The 23345-nt window shown below is 32.9% G+C and overlaps 2 protein-coding genes and 1 non-coding gene across 8 annotated transcripts in view; 1 reads left to right on the top strand and 2 right to left on the bottom strand.

Annotated features, from left to right (window-relative positions):
• The window catches only part of LOC109826775 (transcription factor 25), a gene marked incomplete at its 5' end in the record, with an annotated part of 9155 nt that extends 6873 nt beyond the window's left edge, over nucleotides 1-2282 (bottom strand). Inside the window, one exon of the mRNA XM_020393797.1 lies at nucleotides 2217-2282. Within this exon, the coding sequence (XP_020249386.1) occupies nucleotides 2217-2282 (66 nt within the window). The remainder of the gene's footprint in view (nucleotides 1-2216) is intronic.
• TRNAT-UGU lies at nucleotides 2527-2598 on the top strand. Its single transcript has one exon. It is a non-coding gene; the product is annotated as a tRNA-Thr (tRNA).
• On the bottom strand, nucleotides 3143-16008 carry LOC109825011. Of its 6 annotated transcripts, none has more exons than XM_020391678.1 (7): nucleotides 15837-16008; nucleotides 13883-14026; nucleotides 13648-13750; nucleotides 12239-13524; nucleotides 8295-8332; nucleotides 8001-8208; nucleotides 3143-3673 (listed from the first exon to the last, which is right to left on the bottom strand). In XM_020391678.1, exons 3-7 carry the CDS (start codon nucleotides 13691-13693, stop codon nucleotides 3665-3667), a joined length of 1587 nt encoding a protein of 528 aa, XP_020247267.1. In that variant the 5' UTR covers nucleotides 13694-13750; nucleotides 13883-14026; nucleotides 15837-16008; the 3' UTR covers nucleotides 3143-3664. The 6 variants fall into 6 exon arrangements, with proteins under 6 accessions (XP_020247267.1, XP_020247265.1, XP_020247264.1 ...); XM_020391676.1 differs by having other exon boundaries at nucleotides 13883-14050; XM_020391675.1 differs by having other exon boundaries at nucleotides 13883-14080.

Raw genomic sequence — 23345 nt, forward strand, 5'->3', positions numbered from 1 at the left:
ATAAAAAGTCCAACATCAGTTTTGCACTATCAATGGGCACCTAATATCTCATCTGACTACAGTGAAAAGGGTAAATTACACATCACAACGTGCACTCTGTGAAAACAGAGATCATTGAGGACTGGAGCTGGTAATAAAGTGATATTTATCATGAATCATATTATCTTAGCCGATGTGTCACATTCTTGTTCATTAAATGCAGATGACACTTGCAGGATATATGATTTCATTGTCAGCAATCAGCATTATATGCTAAGTAGATAATAATAGTTTCTTGTTTGTTCTTTATTTGGTAGCCAAGGTCATATCAGGAGACAATTTTAACCATCTACCTATCCACTGTCCTATAAGATCAGAAAAATGTCCCATCCAGAGACATAATTTAGAAGTACATGTATAAGCCATGAAACAACTGGAGAGTGTTGCAACCATGTAAAAGGAGTGTCAAGTAGTGTCATATCAAGTACGAAAAAAAATTAGTATAATAATTTAACTTTCCTCTCCATCTGCTCATTCTATTTCTATAGTTGTCATGTAATTATGAAAGTTCAAGTTCAGATCCTCAGGAATTAAAGTAATATGGATATCTACTAGCAAGCAGCGATGCAAGATACAACAACAACACAAAACCTTTATCTCAAACAGTCATAGAATGTACAAGTCATGGTAGAATCCGGTGATTAACTTTAGATTTTTTTTTCTCATTGTCTCGCATTGTTATCGAGACGCAAGGCGCAATGCGGGGCGCAAAGGCCCCTTACGCGCACCATGCGCAAGGCGCACAATGATACGCGCGCCTCACTGAATTGATGCGCACAACTCAAACTAATATTTTCTAATATAAAACAAAAAAACATATAAGCAACATATTTATAAATTATCACATAAAAACACCAAGAAATATAATTTCACCTACTAATTTACGAAAGAGTCTTCATTAGCATGCATAACATAGAGAAGTTCATAAGTTTCCACAAATCATAATGCAAGATAATCTCCAACATAAGCAAAAGTCTATGAAACAAAACAGCAAGTAACAAATAAGAAATATGTATTTTCATTTATAATATATGTATTTTTAAGTAACAATTAAGTGATTTAAAAAACATGATTGTTCATAATTTTCTTAATTGCTATTTGCTAGTTAGCATGAAAAGATGGAGAATGGAGGTAACAATTACATATTTATATGTTCATAATTTTCTAGTTAGCATGTTAATTAGAGAAGGAAGTTACAATTAGCAAACAAGTATACTAAATTACTAATTACTGTTTTATTTTTATAGGTTAAACATGAAAAGATGAAGAACGGATTAGCAACTAGCAAGAAAGAATCTATTACATGACGTAAATATGTAATATGTAAATTATTTAAAAAAACATAAGAAAGAGTCTATTACATAACGCAGGTGTCAAGCGCACACAAGGAGCACGTGAGGCGCACACGAGGCGCGCTCGCGTGCGCCTCGTGTGCGTGCAGCGCCCCGCCTCTGGTGCGGGGCGCAATTGTCCCAGCCCGCAGCGCCCCACGCCAGGGGCGCGCGCCTCGGTAACAAATAATTTATTTTCATAAGGTGAATTAGTTCACTTGCGCAATTAGAGGAAACCCTAAGAGATTAACAACATAGTGAACCGCAAAATCAAATCTTCTAAACACAACTCGCATTTGTTGTTATCAAGGTTTGATCTATCGCCTAGACTGATATATACCAAGCCGACTAACTTGGAACTTCAAGCAATACGAAACTGATCCAACCTAAGCCAACAGACACCGTTGAGAATAGACGCAATGAAAAATGCATACCAACATTGCCGAACAACGACTAGCATCTCGTATGTTTTACAAACCTATGCTCCAACATAATTTTTACAAAGGGAACTTGCGCCAAAAAACGAAAATACTCCTTGAACAAAGTGAATCTATATATCAAAAATATAACAGAGAGTTACCTAAAGCCGAGAAATAATAGTCTAATCCATGAGACGAGAAATGATATTTCCACAAAACATTAATTTCCTAAATCCTCCCGATATTTGATATCGGCATATTAAGTCCCACAAATCCTCTAAATTACAATAAAACGATCATAGGATTTTGTTTTTTTTTCCCCACCCTGTGTTTTAAAAGCAGCGAAAATTAGAAGCATTAGGGTTTCTAATGCTATAAAAAAAGTTAAGAGTTTCTCACGCAATCAAAACCCTAGTTTCGAGCTCACCTGGTTATCGTCGCCTTCGCCGTCTCCGTCGTCGAGGAGGTCGAAGGGGTAGCGGCGGCGGCGGCGGGGGAATCGGGTTCGGATTCAGCGGTTGGATCCGATATGGAGGATTGTTCTTGTTCTTTGAGCACTTTTCTCAGTAATCGACCAGACATCGTTCTCTACTTCTCTCTCCTCCTCCTCTTGATTTTCTCTTTTTTTTTTTTTATCCCTCGTTTTTGCTGGGAGAAGAGAGAAAGAGGAGTAAGTACGGGTTTTGCCACGGCCTGTAAAAGAGAAGGACCGCGTATAGAAGGCGTTGACGAAAACCGCCCTTATAGCTCAGTGGTAGAGCGTCAGTCTTGTAAACTGAAGGTCCGTAGTTCGATCCTGCGTGAGTCTAAAATCCTATGTGGGGCCCGGTTTACTGTAACAATGAGAGGGGGGGTGTGGTTGGGGTTGTGGTGGGTGGTGTGCCCCTAACACCACTCTAAATTATAATCTGTCCATCTACTAAAGTAGGAAATAAAAAGGAACTATTTTATTCTATTGATTTCATTCTTTTATTAATGATTTAATTATCAAAAGGTAAACTTAACTAATCTCAATCAAATTGCAGTTTTGGGAAAATGAAGTAAGAAAATTGTTTTCTTTTCTTTTCTTTTTTTTTTAAAACGAGAAAAAATGTAATTAGAGGTGCGTGCAACTGTGCAAGAGACTAACCGGATGAAGTTTATTAAAAAAGTAATGGCACGGAGAAAAATGCTCAATATAGCTTACAGGTTGAAATAAGAAAGAAACAATACTACGCAAGAAATGCTTTTTTTTTCTTTTTTCTTTTTTCCTTGCCACTGTTTGTAACTGAGGATGTTTCATGAAAGGTAAATTCACAGCACTATTTGTATAAACCTTTCAAATATAAAAGACTAGGCTCATCACAGATAAAATTCAAGATTTCAACCAAAATATCAGATGCAACACATGCATAATTCAAGCAACATCCTTGCAATATATCTTCTTTAAGAGAGTAAGATAAAATGAACAACCACATGTTCAAGTCACAGAAAGTTTCAGTAAACCTCTAGCCTCGCAAGTTTCCAAACGAATATGAAGAGCAAGGCTTCATAATTATTTCTTCGCAGCGTCAACAATCACCTCAGTAGCTGCTGCTCCTATGTAAACGTTGTATTATTTCTATATGACAAATTAAATTTGGAATAAAAAAACATAGTCTCCAATGATAAATGTTAAAGATCCTAATGTCGAAAGAATGCAGCAAAAATTGTGAAGAACTAAGCGACCATGATAACCAAAGAAGCCTCTTGTCTGCGACTGTCATCTCAGCCTCCTTGCGCTTAAACGAAAGCAATTTATGCAGTTTGATCATGAACAAGCAAGTAAATTCATTGCAACCGTCATGGCCTTCAATTTCAATATAACAGAAGATGATTTTGATCCAATCCATTGCTTCAATTTTCCTGCCAAGTGTTTAGGAGACAATGCATGAGAAAGGAAAGGGGTCATACACAAAAGCATTATTAATGTATACATTTATAGCAGGTTGAACACATATAGTTTCCTGAAACAAACTGTTTGCTAAGAACTTAAATAGAATTTAGAGGAGAATGAACTAAGAAGGCAGGCAGGTTTTCAGTAAAAAATATAATTTTCTAACTCAAAAAAAGAGTGCAGTAGACAATCACAAAGTAGAATGCATTTAGCATGTTGCGACACATGTTATCTAGCCTAGATCAAGAGTAATCACTTCGACACAGCTAAACCATCCTTGAGGAAAATCAATGTTACATATGAAAAAACGCTCTTCAAATTTTGACAATATAAGAAAGAAATTTCCATTTTGCGACCTATCAAAACACTAGATAAACTTGGCGGTAGATCAGGTTAGATTCATCAATCCAGGGACATAGATGTCGAATTAATATACAAGTGGAAGAGGGCTGCTTAGTTTAAATGGAAAAGAGTTAATCCTATATCTCTATGGTTTAACCATGGAACACAACAACTTCTATCATAAAGCCATTCTGCACACAAACACATTTTATCAGAAATAAAACTTCTTCTTGTTTGGTTTTGGTATTTTTATTGGAGAAAAACTTGTAGGAAAGCTCTTACGAAAGAAGAAAGGAACCATTAACGTAGGGGGAGAAGCTCCCACAAAGATAAAAAGAGCATTGGCCTGTGCGCAAGAAACGGTGTTTGATTATGGACTGGAGTCATTATATAATCAGTTTGCATTAGTGCACTTTTGGAAAGTAATTTGAAAAATCCCTCGTTCGTTGTGTAATGAAAAGATTCAAAGTCACAGACTACCACAAAGGAAGGAAGTCCTAGTAATGGAAAGATTCACTTACAGTGCTATTGTTGATTTCTTCTGGAATTTGTTAGAGTACAAAAATATAACCCTCAACCATCACCATGACTTTGGAAGTACATTACAAAGGAAGAGTTACCAGAAAATACACGTTTAAAGCAGATCTTAGAAGAAATAAAGGCACCATTGTGTAAGTATAGTTCAGGTTTCAGCCCATGCAAAGGGCTCTCAACCTGCAAGCGGCATGTTTCAGTGTAAAGTTATAGCCATCAACCCTCGCCGCAAATTTGAAGTTTTGTAATTGTATAGCAGAAGGGACTTTAAGAGTATTTTAGAAAGTTATGCTAGTTGTTCTCTTTTGTTTTTTAATGCCACATCGGGTGTTTTGTATTCATGCTTCTTAGTTTAGTATTCATACTACTTTACTTGAAAGTAACAGGATTCCCAAGAAAAGTATGTTTTTTGGAGTAAATATTAATTTCAAAATATTAGTGAAAAGCACTCTAATTAGTTATAAATATGGACAGCTGACAACCTACACTCTGCCCCGTAGGCATCAAAAGTCCTGCCTACATGAAGCTTTTTATTTTATTTTTTGTTCCCTAGGAGTCAAAAAGATAGCGATTCCGGAATGCAGATGAGTTGGTCTGAAATAAATGATCCAAACCCAGTGTATTTGAAAATGAGGTTTTACGATTGACAGACTTGATTTTTTTTATAACAATCCCTGTGCATTGGTATTACCTACAATTTACTTTCTCTACCCCATTCCGCAGCACATGACCCGCACAGTTATGCCCATCAATGGCTACCCCTAACAAGATTCTCCACACACACACACGCATCAGATACCCAGTCGCTCGTCAATCGCTGTTGTCAGTTCTCTCAAAAAAAATATGCACAATAATTTTAACTACCCTTCATTTCAACAACCACATAACAAAATTTCACAGAACTCACCATAACTGAAGGTGCGTGAACTAGAATCCAAATGTTCAAGAACATTGTCTAAGCTCAGAACTCATAAGAGTTCCAAGCGATAAAACATAACTTTCGACTTTAGGAAAAATGAGGGATCTCATTTGAATTGGGGAGAGCTGAAGTTGCAGACTTCACGTTGGTGAAGGGGACTTGAGGAAAAAGAAATACCCAGGTTTTGCCAAACCAGGGACCTCTTTCCCAAAAACGTGTTGGGTTTGGGTTGGTGACTCCATACAAAATTATTTGGGTTCTGGACTTTCCAACTATAGAATCTTGAGAAAATAAAATAAAGAAAAACCAACAAAACCAACATGTAGCTGTAGGCGATAAAGTTGGTTTCAACATCAATGCTCAGGATCTGGTCAGAGATTGGTTTTTACTAACAAATTTGGAAGAGACCTTTTAGAAATACTTTTAAGTAATAACTTCCTCAAATAATTAAGAACATCTTCTAATCATTTAATGGCAAGAAATATGATGTTTCAGTAACTTCCTCAAATAATTAAGAACATCTTCTAATCATTTAATGGAAAGAAATATGATGTTTCAAAGTTGGAAATATTGGAGCTCAAAGAAAGGACAAAGAATAATATTTGAAAACATGTAGTTAATATTCGAAACTTATAGCACCAAGATTGCTAAATAAATATTGAATATTTCTTTTTCAAATCAAGGAAAAAATCAGATAACATTTTGATTTATATACGCTTCCAACATAGCCAAAACTTCTCATGTTCCATTAGTAGTTTTCCATGATTATCAATCAAAAGGCATCAAAATTCAGCAAAAGAAGTCTAATAACTACCTTAGATTGTCCAAGAATAAAAGGATTTGCAAACCCATTTCCAAGAAATCGGTACTATGCATGGAATCAACCTTTTCTTTTTTGGAATGACTACCCTTTCCTTCTTTAACCTCCACATTCAATCTCCAACAAACAAGAGGTTAAGGCTGGTAAGAAACCAAATTCATATTCAGATCTTCCATACCCATGCTCACACTTAGAATGAAACAGATCTAGAATTTGGTCCATATCCATAGTCATGCGATGAATCAAGTTTTTGCTAGGGTTCATACTTTCAGTACTCATTGGTATTGGCATAGGGTGCACAAAATACTGTTGATATCCTATGTGATACTCGTCGGGTAAGGATCAAGTACGGTTCTAGATGGTTTATGATTATCTCAACAACACATGCTGAGCTCTAAGCAAGGACTTAAAAGTACTTAGTATGAATAACATAATTAAGGTATATTATTAATTTATATTTACGGACACGTAGGGCTGTTATTAATTCTTAACAACATGAGGATGATGTATGGTTCAAGTTCCGATTCAGATCAAGGTCGGGGTCCGTCATTGGATCCTTAGATCCCTTTGCCTACCATCAAGGTCTGAATTAATGTTCGGTGAAGGGTGAGGATCAGGTTTATTATATCCACATCCACTCCAAAAATGTATTCGCAATTGCTATCCGTTTGAGAGCATGCAGACCATATCAGACCTGGGTCTGGACCAGATTCTTGATTAGTATCTGTTACAAAAAGTAACCAGATATAGTTAATATGCATAATATTTATTCTTCACTCACCATTACCGTTTAATATATTCTCTCACTAGAATGATATGTCTGATGTGATACAAGTTTGTGTTCTTGATATTGGTAGGATTGGTATGGTTGTAGGGCATTCAATTATCTCAAAAACTTTGAAACGTAAACATAAAATAGTAATGTTTCTATAAATTTTCCTTAGAGCTCAAATGACCTAAATTTGGAAAATGTAAAGAATAAGAAAACCACTTAGCTAATATACAATTAGTATCTTTAAATAGTAAAAATACAAATCTAGAAGCGGTGCAAGTATAGAACAGGGCCAAAGGCTACGTTGAATGCATCTGAAAGCTGGTGAGATGTGTCAGAAATGAATAATGCACCCATCCAATTATAAAAACCTATTGAAATACAAAAAAAGAAAGTGCATCTTGATATAGGCTCACTGATTCAAATTTAATGACTGAAATTCTCAGAACTCGAAAGAACAAGAATTCACCTTTCTAGCATTGAAAATCTCAAGTCCGAAACCGATATACTTACCTAAAGACATACTAATGTATAAATTATTAGACTAAACTTGAAGGGGACTAGTAAAAATTTAAATATAAGTGTGAACAATGGACCAAGAATAGATATGGAGGAGCATGACCAGTACATGTTGGGTAAGTGGTCAGAAGAGAAGCTGGGAGCATGGGACATAAAAGAAGGCTTTCATTATGCCACCGTAAGGGATTACTTTAATACTACTGCATGCAAGGGAAGTATGGTCCTATATAAGAACCAAGTGTCAACTTGCATACATGCAGACACCTAACTTACGGAAGTTAATTCTTATGCATCACTTAGCATATGCCATCATCAAACCATGAGAGCTACATTACCAGTTATCCAAATAAAGGAACAGAAAATGAAAATTTTCAGCAGATTAGAAGAAACCTTCAGTAGACGAGCAGATCGCCTTGGACAGGGAACTGATTCACGTATAGTTTCCCTCACTGATGCTCTGGTGATTCTTAAACTCACCATCATCCCACTCTTATTTTCAACATCTGAATGATGCCTCTTAGTGGGTGATTCTTCACGAAACTCTGGACTATGAGATCTTTTGGAATTATTCTCGAGGGACTTCTGAGATCGTTCACATCTGCATGACCAAATAAACCAAGCAAAACATATTAATCAAAGACTTTGGATGCAAAAAAAGTCAGGTAGAGCTGAAATATAGTTTACTCTGAGGCCTCTTTCTCCTCTATTTGAGTGCTTTTACCCTGCATGCACAAAGTAAACTAGATTGAGTCTCTTAGATCCTCGAGGTTCATTTTATTTTCAAAATCGAACATGTAAAATTGTATTTACACACATGAGAAAGCATGTGTCCAGTGTCCCCCTGTGAGAGCATAGTACTACAATTATAACAAGTAAATACATGGCCATGTCAGATACTAGAAAGCCTGTCCCATCATGGCTTAACTTTTGCATCAAGAGTGCCATAAGTGTCTAGGTCACCCTACATAAAAACCATGTGCTAATTATTTTCCCTTATTTAATGTGTATCATGTACAGATGCACATGTTTCTCATACAAACGAGGTCATTATAGCTCCAACTTATTTGTTCAATGGATGGGTGTATAATATGTTTGCTTTTATAATATCTACTAAATAGGTCCGATTCAAGGTGTATCCATTTTGCCCCTCACTTTGTGACAATTATAACTAACTGGAGGTTCAAAGTCATAAATTACCTATAGCAAATTCACCGTATAGGAGTGCAAACGGCATATTAAGCTTTGTTCATTTCTGTTCCCCCAAACACAACCTCTGGGGAAATAGATGGATTATGAGAAACGGGGAGTTAGAAAAATTATTTCTTTGATGATTTCATTTTTGTTATTGCTTTTAATACACTCATTATTTCATTCCAATTTGGCAAATTGAGAGAATATTTGTGATGCCCCAATGTTAGTCCCACATCGTCTAGTGGGAAGAGAAAGTAAGTGTTTAAATAGTGAAGCTAAAAGACTCAAGTGTAGTATCGACTCGTCGACTTTGGTAGTGGTTCGCGTCAAACAACGCAGTACACTTGGTGGGTCCTCTGGCTTACATCGCGCCAATGGGCTCGCGGGCTTGAGGCGTGATAAATGGTATCAGAGCAGTTTGCCAGCCATAAGTGTAAAGCCAAGTGCTATGAGGAGCTAAATGTTATACCATATAAGTGCAGTAGGAATCACCTCTAGAGTCCACATCGCCTTGTGTGATACTAAGATGTGTCAATTATCATGTCGTGACAAGAACGTCGTATATATAAGGTGGGATGATTATAACACCCCAATGTTAGTCCCACATCTTTTAGTGGTAAGAAAAAATAAGTGTTTAAATAGTGAAGCTAAAAGACTCAATTGTAGCATCTACTAGTCGATTTTAGCAGTGGTTTGAGCCAAACAACGTGCTACACTCAGTGACTCCCACGGCATACATCGCGTCAGGGCTCGGGGCATTACAATACATGACAATATATTACTCAAATGGGATGGTTGTAATAGTCATAATAGCAACCAACTCTTCATTCTCTATAGAAATACGACCAATTATCTCTCTTATTTTTGAGGATTCAACTGCTCAAACATTTTTAGTAAATATCTAAATGTGTTTGTTCGAGAACTGAGGCGCGATAGCTCAGGTACTATAGAGTGCTGACTTCTTGGAAATATACTATAAAGAGCATACTTCCTAGGCGGCCTGCACGAGTACATAACCAATGCCTGCATGTTGACTTTCTAATTTTCTCTCTATTTGACTTTTGGTTTATTTGGGATATATCCTTCTTTTTAGCTTTTAATTTATATATATATATATATATATATATATATATATATAGATTTTGGTACAAGATTCTTCCGTCTCTCAATTTAAAAAAGTAGAAATAATCATTAACAAACACATCCTTAAACCCCTTGGTCCATAGTGTCATTCCAATAAATAAGCTTGATGTTTCATGAGTTTCTTCTCTTCATTACACCCGCTACCATTGCCTTTCTCATATCCTACTCTCCTCTTTCATTATAGAATTTGAGAACGAAGGGCTAGGATACATCTCATCATCGCAAGATGTTTAGGAAATCAGCATCTAGATGCATCTGATTAAGGATCATGCGTCACATGGTCTTCCTAACTAATTCGTATGATTTTAATTGGGAAGTGATTAAAATAACATTAACTTAGCTTAAGGTTTTCAAATAGTGGAACAGAAATGTGAAAAAGGTTGTGTTTGGTTTGAAGGAAATTAAAGCAAAAGAAGTCAGAAAGTAGTTTTCTCTTTGTTTGGTAGGACCGAAAAGTAAAGAAATGTAAATGGGCAAAAATAAGAGAAAAAGGTACAAGTTTTTGCTATTATCTCTCTCCTAAAACCTAAAGAAAGTGAAGGAAAAGAAAGTCGAGAAGAGATAAAGAGCTCGAGTTCAAGTTAAATTTTTTTCTTCTTATCAATCACCATTCAAAAAAGTTATGTTCACTATCCCAAAGCTCGACCAATGATCAACAAATCTCGGCTGAAGATCGTTCGTTCCCATCAATTTTTGCTCAAATATTCTTTAATAACAAAGAGTACAGTTTGATGTTCTCAGATATACTTCAAGTCTCCAAAAGCATTGGAATTTGTTCTTGCTCTCTAAATTTAGATCATCAAAATAGCTCTAAACTGTTGGAAGTTGCTTGAGATTACCTATTTCATCAAAATTTCTAGTTTTTATTAACGGTTTTTGAATTCCATTTTTGACAACTAATAGCAATGGTGTTTTGTCATTCATTTCAGAATTTATTTGTATATTTGTCAAATTTTTCTTAATAGTTTGATTGCTTCTTTAGCTTTTCATGCAACTTCTTTGTTGAGAAGAAACATTTTCAATTAAATTTCACTACAAAGAAGATTTCTTACATTCGAACCAATAATAACTATCATAGCTTACGTTTTTGCCTCCCTTAATTCACTTATTTATACGTGCTCTAAATTTTTTTATTGAAATGCTAAAACAAGGAGTATGATATGACTAATAGAAGTTAGAAAAGCAAAAAAGAAAAATAAGTGATATGAGTCAAAGGTTACATTATTTAGCTCTTAGTTTACTGGCTTATTAAGCTCGAGTGTAGAAGTATTTTGACGCAGTTTATACCTGCTTTTTCAAGTGTAGAAGCATCTCATCCATTACATATGATTTTTTTCTAATTTTGTGTCTGGTGGTGCGTATATTTATTTTCATTGTATATCCATTTAAAATGTCTCCAAATTATAGATAGTAATCTTATGACACAGTGATAAACGTGTGAAATTCGAGGAGCTTGCAGATTTATAGAGATTGTCGTTTTATATTTAATTTTAAAAAAATTACTTTTCTAAAAAATTTATTAATATATATTATTATTACAATCTTGCTATTAGAAGTAACTTTGATTAATTTATGTGAAGTATAAAATTAACAAGTTAGGAATTTTTAAAATATTTAAAATTGGATAATTTATAAAAATATTTAACTAATATAGATACAAATTTTTTTCTTCTCATTTTTTATTCAGCAATAAAATAATAAAAAATCATTTTCCTGTTTTCCTTTAAAGTTTTCTTACAATTTTCTTTAGTACCCAAAAGCAAGAATGGAACCATTTTACTTTTCTTCTCTTTTCTTTTTTTTTTCTTTGCCTTTCTTTTCCTTCTACAGTAGATAAAGTTTTTGCGTCTGCTGTTACGTAAACAAAATGAGGATGATGGCATATTACCTAAACATACATTCACAACCCTGTGGTTCAACAACCAACTGTCAAACAGTATCTCTTCATTCACACCAATACCAATGAGATCTAAGAATATCCGAAAGGCCCTAAAAGTCATTGATCACTAATATGAGGTTCTTTATCACCAAAATACAGTTACATGATGTACTAAATTAAATAAATATATATTGATAATTAAAAAATAACCAAGTCAAACCTTCACTGTTGCTACAAATATGGAGCGTTATTCAATAAAAACTAAGTTATAGGAAATTTCATGCATGGTGATTAATTCTGGATAAGCTAATAATCTTTAACTTAAAACTGACAAATAAATCTTAGAAACCATGAGAAATTGCAAGTCCCAAATATTACGAAAGGGAATTTCCTAGTAATGGGAGAAGAGAAATACCAGTTCATGATTGAATAAAGGAACTGGATTTTTGCCAAAAGAGTTCTCAAGGTTACATGCGTGAAGGTCATCTGCTGATACCTTACGTGTATGTGCCTGAGTCACTGAACAATCAAGTCCCACATGCCCACCAAATCCACAGATTGATGATCTATCATGGTCATCTGCACCTTCTGTTGGATCTACCTTGGTCCCTCTTTCAATAAAGACTCTGCATGTGTCATTATCTTCTACAAGATTGACCTTATGAGATGTCAATCCAATCATTTCAGTTCCATCAGACTTCAGAAGGTCATTTTTCTCAGAAATGCTTGCCAGCGAGTTACCAAAGCCATTAATTTCATTATTATTTGACTCATCATAATTCTTTAGAGAGGGGCACTCCATTTGCTCTAAATCTGTTGTTCCTGCGGGTCCGCCAGAAATACAAGGTACCTGCGCATTGCCAATTTCCATTACAGAAGAAGCATCTATCAAGTCATCAGAAAAAGCATTATTATCTCCTGGACAAGAACTATCATATGCCATGATCACTTGATCACTCAGTGTAGTAGCATGAGAGGGAAATGTTTGATTCCCATCCAAATATTCGAGTGTGCTGACAGGAATGCTAGTTGATGTTATTGCAGATGAATCAGAAGATCCGAAGTGATGTTCTAGCTGAGGAGCCACAGACTGACAATTGTCACTATTTGAACTCAGATTAGAAACCGTGCATCTATTGTTCCTATCAATTGTATCACAACGGAGGTTCCTTCCTGTATCTTGAAATTGTGAACTTTTCATTGCATCAGCTTCTTCTGAGAAGTTTCCAGTACGACTGGGAAGAAATCTCGACTTAGATTCCTGCATTTTAAGACTGATGCTGGTTTCATTTTTCAAGCTAGTCATCCATTCTGTGGGGCTTGAATTCAAATCAACATAAAGATTAAGTCCCTCCTCAGACATTACAAAAAATTGAAATGAAGGCATCTCACTAGTAGAGATCCCTTCATCAGATGACAAACTATCTGTTGTTGAATCCTTAGCAGCTCTTGGCATTATATTTGGAACTGAATTATGAGTTCCACTATTAGAGGAAGCATGACCCCGAACTATCTGGCAATTGGCGCTCAACTCTGAGTATTTCTTCGAGTCCTTCAAAGTTTCACCTAAACGCCACTTGGAACAAAGTCCTGAGTCTTTCTCAATCTGCTGGTTATTGGCCGCAACAGGTCCTCGGTCACCATTTCCAGCCTTATTAGTAGAATCAAACGGCCTTCTTCTCTGACACACTCCAGTAAAATCTTCAAACATGAAGAGTTCATATAAGAATTCTTTTCTATGATGTATTCTTCATTGGTGTAGACATTACTCTAATACATATAAGACCACAATTTCCAAGAAAAGGAGTATAGTAGAAACTCTACCTTTGGACTTATCTTCTAAATGATTTTCTGAATTTGTGGGCTCCATATATGGCACAAAACTTATACATTTCTCCTCCAAAGGACGTGGACCAGCATCTTTCTTCTGCAACAATTGTTTTAAAAATTAAGGCTAAATTTGACCTTTAACTTCAATTAAGAGAATCAAGTTAAAAAATATACAATTTTGAAACCCTCTCTTATTCAGAAGATTGAACAACCAAGAACAAATATTTACCTCAAAAAACGATGCCAGTGATTTCGCTAATTCACTATGGCTTCTGTTTGCTGGAAGCTTATTATGTTTACACAGTACTTGAAGCTCTTTGCGCGAGAATCTGAGGTAAGATTCTAAGTTCTCCTGGTACTCCACTGATTCAGGCTGAAGATGCGCCATTTTTTCACACTCAAAGTACAAAGAAAAACTAGTTTGAAGCTGCAGACGAGTCAACTAACTTCCGTTTCGAAAAACCACCATATTTGTTATGCTAGAAAATTAAAACTTTGGAGAAAACAACCTAAAGAAATAATTTTAAAAAAAAGTTAAAGATACACTAGAAGTAGAAACCAACTAGTTCACTCACACACAAAATATACAACTCCATCAAAAAAACTATGTAGAAGAACATTAACAAATGATGGAAAACAGCACTTGTGTTCCAACTTGATATTTGGCCATCCAATCATCATGTTCCAGTCAAACTAACATAAACCTCAAGGCGATCCTTTATAACTCTTTGAAACTTTGGAAACAATAAAACTTGTCCTCTTGCATTTCAACATTACCACCTTTTTACTCTTTGCTTGAAGTAAGCTCAAGAGTTTTTCCTTTTTTTTCTTTTTTTCTTTTTTTTTACTAGTTATCGCTCACAATCTTCGTTATACCTGGAAGACCTAAAATTTTTCTAGTTATAACTAACATGCATAGATTCTCCTAAGATGACTAGGTATTTCAAATATTTTTTAAGCATAGCATATCTATCAGCTGCAATATGCTACAAACACTTATAATGAGCCAGTATTTAGGGGAGAAAGGCAATCTCTACAATCTCCTACGAATTATAGTTTAGCTCCTATGTATGGCAAGTATCCATACATGGACATGGTATGGTACTTCTGTCCTAGTTCACTAACAAATTCATTTTAATATTGAATCCAAAAAAAAGGGAAAATGAAGTGGGTGGGTGTGGGTGTGGGTGTGGGTGTGGGTGTGGGTGTGCATGTGTGCGTGCGTGTGTGTAGCTTCCTGTAATGACCAAAGACACTGACAAAGGTCAATTTATGGCAGAGTCTCACGTGAAAACACAATTGTATTTGAATGATCCAATAAAAAGATACTAACCCCCAAAAATATTCCCATCATTCAAGGTGCAATAAATGAAGATCCTCAATAGCAAACTCAATCATATAATTACATGTGGTGCCACATCATTTACAAATACAATCGAGTAATCGGCAGTAATACCAAGTAAAGGTTTAGTTCAAGCTATTGATAACAAAACATCAAAGTAAAATAAAGAATACATGTTAAGCTATGTGCACCAAGAGGCCCAGGAGCAATATCCTGAATGGAGTTAAAGAATATGTTGCAGTTATTTCGATGATCCACGATAAACTCCAAATAAGGATGATTAAAACCAGAAAAATCCATGAACAATGATTGTTACACAAAGTACAAACCAGCCCAATTTTCTATCAACATTTAAGAATCCAGAAGAAGGTTGCACCCAATCCAAAAACAAAACAACTCATGCTTTTGAAATTATAATAATCTCATAAAAAATTCCAGCAGAAATGGTCAAAACATCCACATCCCCAAATTTTAAAAAAAACTACTTAACAAATTCTAACCGGTACTATATTCCTCAGCCGATTGCAGTTTCTCAAAATGAATTCATAATCCCATAAAAAATAGACATTAACGGCATCCAACTCCCATAAATCGCCAAAAGCAAAACCAAGGTTGGGCCATATTTGAAAAATGAACTGATGAACAAACTGAACAGAGGCATACTGCACTCAAATTTAGGCTAGGACTTGACTAACTCTAGGGTTTCATCAATGTGATTAGGGTTTTCTTCTTTGGGAAGCCAACGAATCTCACTCCAACAGGGAATCATCAAACTCCAACCAAAAAAAAATGAGAAACAAAGGAAGAAAAAGATGAGAAAATGAGGGGGGGGGAATTATACCAGGATCTAAGGGGACGCCGCTGGTTCTCGATCGAGCTCGATATCGGATTTTCAAACAGAAAGGAGATGGATTTGGGAACAGGAGATTAGAGAGAGAATACGCTGCTTATTTATTTATTACCTTTTTTTTTATTGCACAATTAAATTCAGAGTATCGAGGGGTTTGAAAGAGGGTTTGTTTTTATTTGGATCATGTACCGGATGCTGACGATATCCAGAGAAATACCGTGCCGCTGTTTGGAGTGTAGTGGATCGGGTATATAACGGGGTCCGAACTGACTTTGCCCGTTCTAGAAATGGATTTGAGGGTAAGATGATAGGAACCGGATAGTTGGACCCGATCCGAACATGGACTTTACCCGCTTTTTTATGGATTGGTGGTATATATCGTGTTCGAAAGGCGAAAAGATACACGTTTCCTTCTACTAGATTTTATGCACGTGCAATGCACGTGATTTAATACCATGATTAAGTATTTTTGGCAGTTTGTGCTCATTTTTTCTTTAAACTCTTACATCCCGATTATTTTTTTATGTTTGTTTAAATGGGATACACCCAATTTAAATTTTCATGTTGATATTTGAATTAACAAAAAACAAATATAATTTAAAAATAATTTGAATTTTCATATTATTTTTGACCGATATGAAACTAAGCTTTATTTGAGAAAGTATAGCATTGCAAAGTAAAAAATATTAAAATAGTGTTATACAAGGAAGGTGAATATTTAAAACCAATATGGCAAAATGATTGATTTAAAGTATGTTAATATTTAAAACCAATATGGCAAAATGATTGATTTAAAGTATGTTAAAACGATGCAAAAGAGAATATGAAGTGTATTCCTAATCATTGATAGACTTCATAAAAAAATATAAATTAAAGATTAATGCTAACTCTAGTATACTTTTATATGATAAAAACATCCACATAAGAATATAAAAGTACTGAAAAAAATTCATGAAACTCCCTTCTAAAGATTCCTAATTTCACTCAAAATAATTAAACTATTCTATAAAATATTCATAAAATATTGTTTTTATTTCTTCTATTTTATTTTTTATTGAGTTAAGATCAATCCTTCTTCAGGTTTATCATTTATCATTTCTCGGACAATTCTAGAGTATTGTCTTCATCATCTACATCAATTGTGACATCAGGCTAATTTTGTATTTTTTATGCTATTATCTTTCTTGGGCTCGTTAATTTTTTATCATCTCATTTAACTTTACAAATAAGTCAAATGTACTTATGATGTTCAATACAAACTGCTCAAAATATAGACTTTGATTTTTTTTCTATTTCAATGAGAATAAATATTAATTTCATATATATATAATTCTTTGTGTTCCTAATTTATTACTTAAATAAATTAGAAGCTATCTCTTTATTTTCCTCTAAAATGAATTCTTCTGATGTGCATCCAATAAGAATTTCTGTTATTTCAATAATATTACCTTTGCTCTATCCCTGTCATTTTTCATAAAGATCTAAACTAAATACCTGCATTATTCATTACCAATTTCTCTTAGATTATAATATTAATATTTAATTTGAAGAACACAGTATGGAATTTATGAATACTTACTAATTTATCTTATGTCTTCCATGGAGATTTTTTCTTTGATTATGATAAAGTTATTAAATTATTTTTTAATGTAAGTCATTCAGTGCTTCATTAATAGATATGTCTTATGTTAATGCCAATTCAAGTGATTCATTGACGTTTTCTGAATTTTAGATTTATTTCCATCACTTTCCCATTTGCAATGGAAATAACTCAATTCTTTTAAAGTTATCTCTAAATATTCTAATAGTTTCTCCATATGTAATTCCTTGTATTCTTTTACCCTATAAATATTATTAACGTCAAAGATTAAAGTTTCTAAATTAAAATTAATTAATACTAAGGTATAATATTATAGTGTTTTATCATTTCTATGGATTTAAACATCTATCAATTAATGTTAAGAATGTATTTTGGCTACCCCAACTTATTACTAAAATTATATAAAATTACTTTAATTTATATAGTGCCGATAATTTTTAATCTATAATATTTTTAAAAATTTTATCCATTAACCGGATGTTTTTAATCAATTCTTATTGTTTTTGTTTTCTATAATTTTTGAGACATTGAGGTGTTAACTGTAAATTTTAAATTCTTTGCAAACTGATGTTAATTTTTTAATTTCATGTTTTTTATTTTAAGTTTTGAGACATTGGGATGATTTTTATAATTTTGAACTTTTCAGGGTCTTTTCTGCAGTTTTAAAACTTTTTATGGTTTTTTTGCAATACTTCATGTATTATAATATGTTATCTACTTGTAATTTCTTTATCTTAACAAACTAATATCATTTTTATGTTTTATATATTTTATTAATATTAGTTTTTTTAAATTGTTAAGCTAAACATGGTTCACATAGGATTAGGATAATATATGATTATGATTAGGATAGATTAAGATATAAATAAAATATTCAAAATAGTGAAGGATAATGTTGACCATTGAAAATTAGAATTTGATTATAGATAAGGTAGTTCAAACTATAAAGGGGTATATTTGTCTAAAAAAGATTTTTCGAACTCGTGCTTTTAAAGGGAGTATGACTAGATTTTATGCACGCGCAATGCACGTGGTTAAACATTGTGATTAGGTATTTTTAGTTTATTTTCTTACTAAAATTTATTCATCGGTTACTAGGGGTGCCAAACTGTATCCGTATCCGAGGAAATATCCATAACCGTATCCGTTAGGATACGATATGGTTACTCATATCTATTACCGATAGGATATGGTTGAAGATATGGTTTTGTAGTGAAATATCTGTATCCGTATCCGAAAATATCTGAATACATATTGGTAATACTCTTACGATAGTTTCGATTCTTAGATTATGGATTTGTGGTTAATTTTGATGATCAAGATGTCTAATCTTAGCTTTTCAATCATAATGAACATATTAACGAACTCTTTTTGTATCACATGACTATATTTTTCTGAATACTATCTAGTTTTCTCATATCCTTTTTGTATACGCATGCATATCCGTTTATATATCCGCATCTATAACCATAATTGTATCCGATTTTGGCGGATATGGATATGAATTTTTCTTACCGACGTATATACGTATCTGTATCCATATCCGAGATGGGTAAGCGGATATGGATATGGTAAGTACCATATCCGAGTCGTATCCGCTCCGTTAACACCCCTATCGATTACTCTTCTTTAATAATAATTTTTGCTCACTTTGATTAAGTATTTTTGGTTTATTTCCTTACTAAAATTTGTTCCTCGATTACACTTTGATTATTTATTTATTTGATGTTTGTTTGAATATGCTACATCCAGTTTAAATTTTTATGTTGATAGTTGAATTGTCAAGAGATAAATATAATCTAAAGCCAATTTAAATTTTTTATTTAATTTGGATCGGCATAAAACCGAGCTTGACCTGAGGAAATATAGTGTTATGAAAGTGAAAACACTTGGAAAAATAACATTATAAAAGGAAGATGAATAATAAAGCCAACAAGGCAAGATGATTGATTTAAAGCGGGCTAAAATAACAAAAAATAGTTAATGAAAAAATCATAAACTGAATATTAATGCTAACTCTAGTACACTTTATATGATAAAAACATCCACATATGCATATGAAAGCACTAAAATAGTTTATGAAAATCCCTTCTAAAGATTCCTAATTTTACTAACAAAATAAAACTATTCAATAACAATTCACAAAACATTATCTTTTGTTACTTCTATTTTATTTTTTATCTAGTCGAGATCAATCCTTCTTCATCTTTACCTTTTCCCTAGCCAATTCTAGAGTAGTAGTGTCTTCATCGTCTACATCGATTTTAATATGAGACTGGAGCATGTTATCTTTCCTTTAGTTCATTCATCTTTTGTCTTCTCGTCTAAATTCACAAAGAAGTTGAATATATTTCTTATACTCAACACAAACTTCTAACAATACGGACTTTGATTTTTTTCCTATTTCAATAAGAACAAATGTTAATTTTATATATATGAAATTTTTTATGCTTTTAATTTATTACTTAAATAATGTTAGGAGCTACCTCTTTTTTCTCTACATTGAATTCTTCTGTTGTGCATCCAATAAAAATTTATGTTGTGTCATAATATTGTATTTGCTCTGTCTGTGTCATTTTCCATGAGGATTTGAACTAAATATATTAAAATTTTCATTATCAATTTGCTTTAGATTATAATATTAATATTTAATTTTGATATATTTATTTCATGAAGAAGGGATATCACTTAACATTGGTACTAAATCATTGACGATTCTACAACATTTATCATCTGGACACTTATTATTAACATCTTTATCCACTTTCTTATTGTAGCATTTGCAAATATAGAACCACTACTCAACTCAGATCTATTATAAATGGTAGTTATAGTTCTTAAAAGTGTAATAGTGTATCTGTATATTGGTAAATTATTCTTAGGCTTAATTGTATGAATTTTAGAGTAGGTTTTCTAAGATCATACATCTTTCAAATATTATAACGGTTTTATATATTAGTAATTTAAATTTCTGTTGCATTTATAAAAAGCTTTAATAGAGATGTTTTTGTCTTAGCAGCTTACTCTAAAAGAACGCTGCATATTAGCTTTAAAATGTTATATATTTTTTTACGGTGTTATATGAATGTTTGCTTAGTTTACTTACTATTCTCTTATTTCTTCAGTAAGTTGTATCTTTGGATTGATATATATTATTGACGTAATTTACAATGACATGCATATCTCCTCTATAAATTTGAGACAGATATAAGGTGAATTTTATATTTAGTGGTCTTTAATAAGAATTTTACTAATGAAACATACTACCTTCATACTTAGAGATCTTGAATTCTAATAGTGTTATTACTTCATTATCTTTGATAGTGTCTTTAAGAATTGATCCTTCGTTAGTAGTCATACCCCTAAATAAAGTCACACGCAAGGTCGTGATACTATATAAGATAAAGAAAAAGGCTGATTTTATATTTTTTACTTACGCAAAGTATAGTAATTTTTCTTTTATCTTCTATGAAGAATGTTTCTTTAATGAGCACAAAGTTGTTCAATATATTCTTCAGGGAGTATTCAGTCGATGTTTCTTTGATAAATATAACTTATGTTAGTGTTAATTGAAGTGATTCATGGACGTTCTGAATTCCATTTGAAATGAAAATTGTTTGATTCTTTGAAGGATATCTCTAAATTTTCTAATAGTTCTCCATACATAAATCTTTATAACTTTTTACCTAATAAATATTATTACCATTAGAGATTAATATTTATAAATTCTAGTCAATTATTGTTAAGCTATTATATTATAGTCTTTTATCAGTTTTTTTATGATTTAGTCTTCTATCAATTAATGATACTTATGTATTTTTGGTGTTCTAACATATTGGTAAAATTATATGCAGTTACTTTAATTTATACAATAACATTAATTTTTAATCTATCATATATTTTTTTTAAATTTTTATTATTTAATTGGATATTTTTAATCTGTTGTTATTACTGTTTTTTTACCAGTATCAACTTGACTATTTTCAGATTTTAAAAAGGGATAGTAAACCTTAAATTATAAGTTATATTTATATATCTTAATAAAAAATATCACACAATTACTCTTTTCTTTGCCAAGTTCTAGATTTTAGCTTTTTATTTTGTGTAATTTTAAACTTTGAGAGTATTTTGTCTAATTTTCAAAACTTTTTACTTTTTTTTATAATACTTCATATAATAAACTGATAGTACGGAGATGTTTCATTTATTTTATTAATCTTATTTAAATTGTTGAGATATAAATAGTTCATGGGGTTTTAGGATAGGATATAAGTATGATTAGTATAGATTATAATTTAAATTAAATATTTAAAATAGTATAGTATAATTTTGACTATGGAAAGCTTTTCCTTAACTCGTACTTTAAAGGGAGTATGATTTTTTATTTTCCTTAATTTTTTTATAATTTTGAGAATGATTTTTGACTTTTAATTTATTTGGTGGATTTTGTAAATATCGCATCCATATTATGTACATTTGTAGGTCTACGTTGTTCTCGGGTTCGACCTTTGGGGTAGTTATTATTTATCTTATTAATTTATTTAGTTTTTGCATATACGCCCTTCATTTTGTAGACATTTATAAATTTGGTATTTAATAATTTTATTTAGATTTACATTTCAATTTAAATTGTATCCTTATCTTCATACTATGTATATCCAATAAGAATTCATTAATTTATCAATTTACTCTTACTTAAACCAATGATATTTTTGTCTACCAAAAGATTTTTCCGAACTCATGCTTTTAAAGGGAGTATGATCGTGGACAAATTTTAAAAATGGACCATTTTTAAAACTTATTATCATTTTTGAAGTAGTTGCTAAGTATTATCAAATTTGACTTAGTTTCAGCCACCTTAAAACGTGGGCTAAAACTGAGTCGATATTGAGCTTCAGAGAATTAAGAATCTCGTGAAGTTTAGTGGATAATTAAACTTCACAGGATTCCTAATCCCATGAAGTTTAAACTCACACTAAGCTTCAAGGGATTGGGAATCCCATGAAGTATCTTACAACACAAATCTTCATGGGATTCCCAATCTCGTGAAGTCGCAGGGTGAAACCACCGAGACCGCATCCTCTGTGATTTTACCTCTGCAGCTTTGCAGTATTGGCTCGTGAAGCTACAGGGATAAAATCACAGATAAATTCACCTTTGTCATGCAAAGAAGTAAGGTGGGTTCTTCTATGGCGCATGATAATGGAGCTGCTACTTCTCAATATACTCAATCTAATGAGGATGATCTACCCGATACACAGTCTCATACATAACCAGATGAGATCATCAAGGCTCAAGTTCATGGATGTCAGGGACGGGGGCAGGGACAGAGGGAAGGAAAAAGAGAGGGAGAGGAAGAAAGGGAAGATTGCTAAAAATGTATATGACTTTTCTAAATTATATGATGTTTGTATTGTGATTTTAAAGTTTTGAGAATATATATGGTTGGATTGTTCGAAAAAATATATATTTATGTGGTTAAACTTTTGAGTTGTTATGTGGTTGGATTTTCATATTTAATTCGATTGAGATTTTTGTGTATATGTGGTTGGTTAGATTTTTCGTATATACATGCGGCTGAATTTTCGTGTATATGTTGTGTTGATGTCAGTTATCTAACATGGGTTTTTAGTGTGGGTTATGTAGATGTTAGGGCCCTCAATCTCCTTCAGATGAATAGTTCTTAGGCCGAGAGTCCTATCTTGCACATGAAGAACATATAAGAGGTCAGAGTTGGGATCTACGGGGGTTTCTCGAATGATCAAGTCAATAGAAAGCTTGAGTGGGGAAGAAGAATAGAAATAGTTTGTTCTTTGGCCAAAGATTTCTTACCCTTAGCAATAGACAGCAACTTCCTTTTATAGGAGACCCGAGAGGTAGATGGGTAACTTTCAAGCTAG

Source organism: Asparagus officinalis, chromosome 10 (assembly GCF_001876935.1).
Source record: "Asparagus officinalis chromosome 10, Aspof.V1, whole genome shotgun sequence".
In the NCBI taxonomy this organism is placed as follows: domain Eukaryota; kingdom Viridiplantae; phylum Streptophyta; class Magnoliopsida; order Asparagales; family Asparagaceae; genus Asparagus; species Asparagus officinalis.

Bases quoted from the DNA above. Each gene is read 5' to 3' on its own strand.
- LOC109825011 (XM_020391676.1), bottom strand. From the start codon at position 14,041: ATGGCGCATCTTCAGCCTGAATCAGTGGAGTACCAGGAGAACTTAGAA. The intron at 13,751-13,882 runs GTAAATATTTGT...CAATTGTTGCAG, and splicing joins CACTGGCATCGTTTTTTGAG to AAGAAAGATGCTGGTCCACG. The intron at 8,333-12,238 runs GTATTTCTCTTC...TTGTGCATGCAG, and splicing joins CTTTATTCAATCATGAACTG to GGTAAAAGCACTCAAATAGA.